The 10148-nt window shown below is 35.1% G+C and overlaps 1 protein-coding gene across 1 annotated transcript in view; it reads left to right on the top strand.

The window, feature by feature from the left end:
- The first annotated feature begins 4407 nt into the window (after window positions 1-4407).
- The window catches only part of LOC108206045 (intermediate cleaving peptidase 55, mitochondrial), a 13263-nt gene continuing 7522 nt past the window's right edge, over window positions 4408-10148 (top strand). Inside the window, exons 1-6 of the mRNA XM_017376214.2 lie at window positions 4408-4656; window positions 5031-5105; window positions 5185-5448; window positions 6042-6134; window positions 9191-9397; window positions 10105-10148. The exon at window positions 10105-10148 is cut by the window's right edge and continues 60 nt beyond it. Of these exons, the coding sequence (XP_017231703.1) occupies window positions 4600-4656; window positions 5031-5105; window positions 5185-5448; window positions 6042-6134; window positions 9191-9397; window positions 10105-10148 (740 nt within the window). The 5' untranslated portion in view covers window positions 4408-4599. The remainder of the gene's footprint in view (window positions 4657-5030; window positions 5106-5184; window positions 5449-6041; window positions 6135-9190; window positions 9398-10104) is intronic.

Here is a 10148-nt window from a genome sequence, read left to right as displayed (position 1 = left end):
GTATGTCAAGCTTGATGAATATTGAAGTTCATCACCATGGTTCATCCCCCCCCAACCTCCGTGTTACTATATCGGGGGGGGGGGGGGGGGGAAATGTGATCTCATACCAAATGTAGATACTGACACACTGAGCTTTAGAGACTTGGATGATTGGGCTATTCAGTTTAGTTATAATTCTGAGAGTTTCGTGTACTTTAAAACAAATGGTCATGACTTCAATGATGGTGTAAGGCTTTTGTATGATGATGGGTCTATTAGAGATATGGTGGGTTTATGTGTTAAATATGGTAATATTGAGGTGTATGTAGGTAGTTCATTAACTGATGTGGAAATTTGGGGGGGGGGGTTTGCTGGGGAGAATCAAATGGGGGGTCAGGCTGGGGATGAGGGAGGTGCTGAGGGAGGGGATGATGTAGGGGATCAGGACCTTGCTGAGATTTTAAGACAATGAAGAAGAGCTTGGAAGTGGTGAAGACAATGATCCTTTAGACCCTGAATACTAGTATGAGAGTGAGGAAGAAACTGACCAACAAGCTAGTGGAGGGTCAGATGTTGATGATGTAAGTGACGAAGAGTTTGTAGTGAACAAAGAGAACTACAAAACTATTAAGGAGGGGATGGAAGGTAGGAACTGCAGTGAATCTGACTTTGACAGTGATGTGTTAAGATCGATTGGTAGTTCTAGTGAAGATGGGAACAAAAAGATAGGATATGTTGGTCCACCTGTGATAAGGCAAAAAAGGAGGAGGACTGTGATTGGAGCTTCTTCTCAAGGCAGAAGAGGTAGAATCAAATGGGAGATGGGGATAACCTTTGTGAACATGAATGAATTTTAGGAACTGGTGAGGGAGTATGGAATCAAAGAAAGAAGAGCTGTGAAGTTATGTGCTAATGACCCTAATAGGTGCCAAGTAAAATGTGAAGCTTGGTGTCCATTTTACATCTGGGTTAGAAGGAAGCTAGACAGTGAAATGGTTGAAATTAAGACATTGCTCAATGATCATATATGCACCAAACCATACAAGAACAGACTGGCTAGTGTTAAATTTCTCACTGAACAATATGGTGACAGGATAAGGAAGAATCCTACTTGGAAAGTCAAGGAAATGATAGAAACAATACGAAAGGAGTTGGAAATTGACATACCTTGAATCAAGGCCATGTGACTGAGGAAATCAGTTGTTGAAGGTGTACATGATTTCCTTAAGCAACACTACTCAAGAGTGTGGGATTTTTGTCATGAGTTGTTAAAAATAAACCCTCAGAATACTGTTAAAAGTTGTGGCACAAGAGTGAATGAAAATGATGAGAACAAATTCCAAAGGATGTATGTTTGTTACTCAGCGTTGAAGAAGGGATGGAAAGCAGGCTGCAGACCTGTCATAGGACTGTATGGATGTTTCTTAAAGACTGTGTGTGGGGGTCAACTTTTGAGTGCAGTTGGTAGAGATGGAAATAACCAAATGTACCACATATGTCATGTTGTTATGGAAGTGGAGAGCACAGATTCCTAGACCTGGTTTGGTGAGGGGATGAAGGCTGATCTGGAGCTTGGTGATGGAAATGAGCTTAATTACAATCATAAGTGACCAGCAAAAGGTATTTCACATGCTCTCCTTCATTTTGTATTTTCTTGGTTTGCTGTGTTAAACTTAAATAATTTCGGTGTAGGGTCTTGAAAATGCAATTAAGGCTATTCTACCAAGAGTTGAGCATAAGTTTTGCACTAGGCATATTTACAACAATTTCAGAAAGAAGTAAGTATCATGTATTCACTGTTGTGTTTTTCTATTATAATGGACTGTGCTTGTATGATGGACTGTGTATTCTATTATGTAGGTACCCTTCAACATTGTTGAAGATGCAATTTTAGATTGCAGCATGTAGCACACATCCAGTTGCTCATGAAAATGTTATGAAGCAGGTCTTAAAGCTATGCAAACCAGCATATGAGCAACTGAAGAAACTAGATCCTGTTGTGTGGACAAATGCTCATATTTCCACAATTCCAAAAGCTGACAACATTATGAACAACATGTCTGAGTTTTTTAACTCATGGATAATAAATGAAAGGTACTTACATTTTTCAATAACTTACCTTGCTTCATTTACACATGTACTTATATTCATTGTTACTTGCTAGGTACTTGCCTCTTCTGACAATGTTGCAAGAAATACATTTCAAACTAATGAAAAGAGTCAAAGAGAAGAGAGATGTTGGCAAGTGATATGCAAATCTGTCCAATAATTAAAAAGAAACCGGACCAATTTGTGACGCAATCAAGGGACTGGGGAGCATCATGGGATGGGGCAAATAGATATTTGGTCAAAAGTGGCACTAAAGCTGTCACTGTGGATTTAGAAGACAGAAGCTGTGATTGCAGGGTATTTGACCTTAAAGGGATACCATGTGCACATGTATTTGAAGCCATACATGACAGAAGGATGCAACCAGCTGACTTTGTCAGTGAATATTTCAATAGAGAAAAGTACCTTGCCTCCCATAGTTTCAGCATTGAGGCTCTTAAAGGGGAGGACTATTCGGATGCAAACACTGGAGAAACTCCTACCTCCAGAAATCCCTAAAAAACTAAGAGGCAGACCAAAAAGGTTAAGAAGGAGGGAGGAAGGGGAGAGTGGAAGCAACAGGAAGGGAAAACAACCAATTGTCCTTGATGTCCCTAAAGTCCAGAGATTTAGTAGTGGAAGTGTCCACCACTGCAGCATTTGGAGGCAAACTGGCCATAGGAGGACCAAGTGCCCAAAAATTCAAGAGGGTCATAACAATGTTGACAATCAGGAGGGTGAAAATGTTGACAATAAAGGGTTGGTAATGATGTGGGAGAACAGAGGGGGCCATCAGCTGGTGTCAAGGTGAGGTCTACTGGTGAACAAGGGGGTCCTTCAGCTGGTGTCAAGGTTTTTATGAAGAAGAAGTTGGGGATGGGGAGACCACAAGTTAGACAAAAGTTGCCTATTAGAAGGCCACAAGTACCTCAGACCAAAGAGCGCAGATTTCATTCCAACTGAAGCATTACAGACTAATGAATATGTCCATCTTACTCCACCTCCACTTGCAGAATCCAGAGACCCTTCAAGCTTCATGCAAAAGGTGTTGGGACCTGTAGGGTATTTTGCAGTGTATGATGTGTCCAAGGAGAACACATGGATTTGGAAAAAACCTCCTTACAAGGCTGTGTAAAATCCTACCTCTAAAGCAAATTCTGATGATGCAAGTGAAGGCCACAGTATGAATGAGAGTGAGAGTGAAGATGCAGGACCTCCTAGGAGAAGTCAAAGGTTGAGGAAGGTGCTGTTCAAAAGGAACAAGTCTGACAAGAAAAATACCACCCCTGATGATCCATTTATTTTGGATCCTTAGCATTCTAATTATTTTGAACTTAATTATTTTGAATTGACTATGTCCTTCCTCTTTTGGCACTAACTATGAACCTCTATCATGATGGTATCCTTGTGTTCTGTTGATCACACAATATGTGTTTTAGGTTTACTCAGACATTGTAATTTGCTTCAGGTTTTTGTTGGCAATTATTGAATCAAGTCAAACATATTCGATCGCATTCAGTTTCTATTTATATTGCAATTTAATTTTAATTCAATTATTGTCTTAATTCTTAATTTAATTTAATTTAAGTTTTGAACGATGGTGATGTGTGATACTGAAGGAGATTGTGCATGTATATATACTGGGGACGTGCTCAACTAACCGTTAAATACACAAGCGCCATGTCACTCATGCTGCCTTATGGACGGTTGCCACATCAGCATCTCTGTTAACTTTTAATTAAGCAGTTAACAGTGGGATATCTACTCATTAATTAGTCTTTTAAATGAGTCGTCGTGGAAACTTGTGTGCCAGTAGATATTTTTTGGGGAGATGAGTGACCTACTTGATATAAAACCCAATTACAATAAGACTTGAACGCAGTACTCTCGAGTTATAATTAGGGAGGAAAGCAAGTGAAAAGAAAGTAAAGTTATTTAACTTTCACTCCTCTACGTGCTCCCGAGTTTTTTAAAAGGAGGAAAGTAAGTGAAAGTGGATGTAAATATAGCATACTTTCACTCCAAAAGTGGGATAAAAGTGAAAGCACATTTGTTTTTTTTTTTTGACGAAAAATCAATGCATTACTCAAATAAATCAGCCAACAAAATAGACTCCAATTCAACAGGTACAGAACACTTGTCGAAAACTCGACCTGAGAATAAACATGACTCTCTCGCTACGAAGTGAGTTGGGAATAAACATGACTCTCTCGCTACGAAGTGAGCGGCCATGTTGGCAGATCGTCTAAAAAAACAACTTTAGCATTCAATCGCTTTCTTTCAACAAAAACTCTAGAGCAGGATCTAAATAAATAAAATCCACTTCCAAGAAAATACAAAAAATAAATAATTAAAATTGATTATCCAGTAACTAGTAGTCTCGGTTAATCCCGTTATCATCTAGTTATTCACCGACCGGAAAATTCAAAGCTTTCTACGGCACTTGTTAAGCCCTAGAATGAAACTATTGTTTTAAAATAAGTAGAATTTGAGAAGAGAGAAAACACCATACTCCAAGAGAAATATTCAAGAATGCAGATTATCAGAGGAAAACTATTGCAGAACACCTCCCTCCGCTTATTCAATCAAGTTTCTCTCTTACTCTCCTCCCCTTTTTTCAGTTTTTTTAAGAGTGTGCAGATAATTATTTATCATCTGGATATTGTTTATTATCACTTAATTTCAGTTCTTGTAGTATGTTCATCTCCTGTATTTGACATATAGTAAAAATGGTGTTGATTGCGTAATTAAAGTTTTAATTTTTATGTGGTAGTGTTTGAAAGATTGGAACTTTACTGGGAACACTTTGTTTTTGTGTGATTGCTATGTGTTTGATGATTTGTTTAGTTTCTGATTTATATGGGTATTTGGTTATTGAAGTTTTGTGATGTATTCTTAATTGGCTCACTCCCTGGATCGGAATTGGGGTTTATTTAACATTAGCTCATAATTCAATTTTGCAGGTAGGAAAAGGCCGCTTATATTCTACGAAGAAGTTTCGGGATATTGGACAGCCAACTGCTGCTAGTCATCCACATGTATGGCTCTCTGATTTTTTTTTGTTGTCTACAGGTATAGTGCTTGCCTTTACTTGCCCGTTTTCTTCTTATATTTCAGTTGCTTAAAGAAGGAGAGATTACACCTGGCATTACAAGTGAAGAATATGTGTCGAGAAGAAAGAAATTATTAGAACTTCTTCCGGAGAAAAGTTTAGCTATAATTGCAGCTGCTCAAGTAAACATGATGAATGAAGTTGTTCCTTATAATTTTAGACAAGATGCAGATTATTTGTACATTACTGGTTGCCAACAACCTGGTGGCATAGCAGTTCTTGGCCATGACTTTGGTTTGTGCATGTTCATGCCAGAACCAAGTCCTCAGGTATGTTTAACTTTTCTTTGATAATGATATACCATGTATTATTTGTCGATAGCCCAGCTTGTGCATAATATTGCGTAGGGTGAAGCTACGTATAAAATAATTTATTTTTTTGGCGGAACACTGAACTACTTAGAGAGCCATCTTACTGTTTTAGAAAGCAAGGTCCTACATCTTGTTTAAACCCTTTTTTTTGGTATTAAGCCTGTATTAGTGTATTTACATATGAAATTGACATATGACACCCATGGAGTGTCTGTGTGTTTATAATTTTGACTATTATACTAAACATTAATTACTTTTAACTAATAATAAAACAGTCTTTGCTCTTTACGAAATATAAAATAAGAACAACGATTATCTTTTCTAGACAACGTGGTCTGAATTGTATAAATTGAAGGTGCTATTGTCCAGGGGATATTCATCATGTTCCTCTTCTCTAGTAAAAAAGTGAGTACTATTCATGTGATTTTAAATTAAAATATTTTAAGAAGTTAGCAACTTCATACGATCAAGGCTGCCATTATATAAAAAAGCATTTGTTTTGTGGGTATTGTCTAATATTGCTGTTACCTGCTATATATATATGTATGTAGGACGTTACGTGGCAAGGTGAAGTTGCTGGAGTTGATGCAGCTTTAGACACATTCAAGGCTGAAAAGGCGTATCCCATGAGCAAATTAAACGAGGCAAGTCCTTTGTCCGTCCTTTTTTACCAGTAATTAATGTTTAATCTGCAGTTTTTCCTCAGAGATCATAAACCTGGTGAACCGAACTGAACTTGCTACTTTAATCTGCTTATATGAAAAATATGACATACCTGCATAAGGTGAAGGAAAAATAATGTAATCTTGTCTCTGAGCTGTTTAGACTCTGTTGAGCATATATAGAGCTCGGAACCAGCGGTATCTGCAGTCATATATTTATGTAAAGGTTCCTCAGATGAAATTTCATATAATATATCCCTTTAGGTAACCTATGATAATTTGTATATGTAATATATTGAGCAACTAAACAATAAACTGTAGTTTAATAATCTGCAAGAGTGCAGAGTGCTCAGACCTGTTAATTTTTTTTAGTACTTGGGCTATAAGAAAGGTTTGACAAGTTTTATAATATGGAGCAAAGGTTTTTGTTTAATTTGAGAAACTATACTAGTAACAAATATCAGAGATGAAGAATATAATTATCCAATGCACTACTGATTTATGAACTTTTTCACTTGTTAGTGAATAGAGCCGACTTTAGTTACTAACATTATCGAGTTATTAGTAGTCTAGTGCCTAGTGGTTGTATCTAATATATCTTTGTACTAGCCAAAGTTAGACCTAGAGACTTAGGGTTACGTGTGTAATTTGTTTTTTTTTTTGTTTTTTTAGGATTTCAATATCTGCAGATCTGAAGATATACACACTTGTGTGCGTGCTCATTTATACAATATACACATATCTTTGACCTATTTATTACCTTACATTGAAATAAATACTGAAAAAAATGTTTTGTTTTATTGACATCGCCAATATAATTAGAACAAATGGAAGGATCAATAGGGTCAGTCGGTTCGGGTTTCACGAAAACCAGACCCGGACCCGAACGTATATTCTAGACCTAGATTCGGACCTAATTAAACCCGAATGTCTAGATCCAAACCTGGACCATCGGGTATCGATTTGGTTGCGGTTATAATCATGTCTCAATTTTTTTCTAAAAATATTTAATATTTATTAAATTAACTGGAAATCTATCTTTAAAAACCAGAATAATTAAAATCAAAATGTCAAGCAAAATTTTAAACACACAATATTTCATAATCCGAACTTTAAATGAGTTAACAAGTTCTTAAAAACTCATTAGCTTACATTATCAAAGAAACATATGTACTATACTATAACAAGCAAACATAGGGATAATTTGTAAATTTGGTCACATATTTTTGTCATTCCTAAATTACCCTTTTCTCTATCTTTTTTATAAAATAAATAAAAAAGTTATATAAATAAATAAATGTCTCTTCGTAATTATAACTTGTTCTACTTAAAAACAAACACGAACCATCATATAACTCTTTTTAACTCTTAATGTTATCTACTCCAAGACAAACATGAAATCAATATAAAAGTCAATATAAGATTAATAAGATTTTTTTCCTTACAAATGAAGAAATATGAAATATGAGAAATATGATTTAAAATTAATCAAAAAACACATTATCACATATCAAGATTAGAAAAACATTTACAGATAGATAACAAAAATGTTTATTGTTTATACTACTATTTACAATATAAAAAGAACATTATGAAGCCTAAATTGCTAAGAGAAAATATAATCATTCGGTTAATATAATTTGATCAAATTTCATTTCATAATCATAGAATTCCCCCTGCAAAATGATTATGCACATCCAACAATACTAAACCACTAATATAAATTAAATATAAATAATAAATTTCGAACTATATACTCGTCCGTGCTTCGCACGGATTAAGACTATTATAAATTAAAAGATCATTAAAAATCGACCAGGTTATATACAAGAGATGAAGGTAACGGCATGACTCTAACGGATTACAAACTTAAAAAGTAAACTTAGAATTAGAGTCAATAAATTAACTAAAACATTAAATTATTAAAAATTTAGGATATATTATATACTATGTATATATGATTCGGGTTTCGGATCGGGTCCGGATCATTTTCGGATTTCGGGGCCGGTTGGGTTCGGCAAGGGAATAAACCAAACCCGAGTCAAAATTTATTCGGTTCTAAAAAAATAAAACGAACCCAGATCCAGATCCAAAAGTCCGGGTTTGATTGGATCTATTTGGGTCGGAATGGACCGGGAATTCATTGGGTCAGTACATGTTGCCATCTCTAAGTGTCAAGTATTTGAAAAGAAACATGGCAATTCTTTATATACAATATCATGTAAAAGATGGACGACTCCATATCTAATAGAAAGCCAAAATTATAATAGTTACACATATATCCAATTTTTTACTCATTCAAATATGTAAATTTATCTTTCCTGAGCTACACTTGTTACTAGTGTTGGAATGAGGAAAAGGCGACAAATATTAATAAAGAACAATAATAAATTATTTGAAGAAAGAAATACATCAAATTTGAACAATACAAGTCTTGTTTATACTCCAAGTTTAGGTACGTTTCTTCATTAACAACGGTTTATATTTCATCCCTTCGGATGACAATTATTAGTTTTTCTTCCTGTGAGTTGGTGTATGCTTGTGAGTTTCAGATAAATGTTAGTTCTGATAAAATTAAGAGGCGAAGGTGTTCATCGTCTTAGGAAAAGGACACAGAGTAATAGGTTTTGGTAAATAGTAATTATATATTTTTTGGTGTCAAGTTCTTTTTTTTGGTTCAAGAGGTCTGCTGCAAAAATGAGGACTGGATCAGTTATTTTACTTTATTATTATACATAAGTCTACTGTCTACATGTTCATACCATTAAATGTATACTCTAGGAGTTCCACCATTCTCAAAATGAACGTACTATCATCTATCATTTTGACTTGTTAGGCAATCTTGCAATAATAATGTTACAGGGGCTTTATGTAACACTTAATTAAGTTAACAATATACTGCAACCTAGAATTTCTCTTGTTCTTGATGGAAAAAAAAAAGAAAGAAAAATTAGCAAAAAAGAAAAGAAAAGAGGCAGGATCTGGACGGTATTTACCAGTGCCATGTACTTAACATCCTACTTTTTGTCATGCTGCAGATCCTCAAGAAAATGATAGAAAATTCTTCCACACTATTCCACAACAAGTATACAGCTAAACCAACTTATACTAGCTTACAAGCCTTTCAAAATGTAGCTTCCATGGGTAAAGTAATGGACCTCTCTACGTACACACATGAAGCTCGATGGGTAAAATCACCAGCTGAAATTAGATTAATGCGAGACTCTGCATCCATAGGTTGCCAGGTACTTAGTACAGTTGCTGTCTAATATAGTATAATGATTTTGTATTGTGGATGCACATTGAAGATGCTTTCAGGTTATTCTTTCCCTGTTAGTAGCAGATATTTGAAAAAGTTTATAGTTTCCTGTTCTTCAAATTTATTCGAATGTTATTATCCGAAATAACTTGGAAAATTAAAGAGTTTACTGCATGCGTGGGCAGATGATTATGTCCAGATGTACAAGTCACAGTTTAACTTGACTATCATTACATACTCTATTAATCATACTTGTATGTTCCTATTATATCTGTACACCAAGTCTGTGGTTCATAAAATTTTGCTATTGTCAAGTGTCAACTTTCTTGTTTTTTTTTATAGCTTAAAAAATGTTCAATTGAGTGGGACTATTGGGAAGATGGAACATGAATAATTTTCTCTTTTGCCCAACTTCTTGTACATGCTTTTATTTTAGTAAAGATCACCACTGAAGAATTTGCAAGTGTTACTGACAAGTGATAACACATAATCAACAATATATCATTTGTATCCATTTACTTTAATTAGAGGAAGGTAGTTATTGATTTTTATTTCTCATATGTTCAATGAAGCTATATATTAAGTAAATCTCTGCTGGTCCAGCACTCAGCTAATTGCCAGTTTATAAACATATTAGGCTAAGCTTTATTCTTCAATGTGGAATCCTGAAAAGTTATTTTTGGTGTTAAATAGGCTCTATTGCAGACAATTATATATTCGAAGGCATTCCCTTATGA

This window comes from Daucus carota, chromosome 2, assembly GCF_001625215.2.
Source record: "Daucus carota subsp. sativus chromosome 2, DH1 v3.0, whole genome shotgun sequence".
Lineage (NCBI taxonomy): Eukaryota > Viridiplantae > Streptophyta > Magnoliopsida > Apiales > Apiaceae > Daucus > Daucus carota.
The sequence above is the reverse complement of the archived record's forward strand: the minus strand, read 5'-3'. Positions and strand labels throughout refer to the sequence as shown.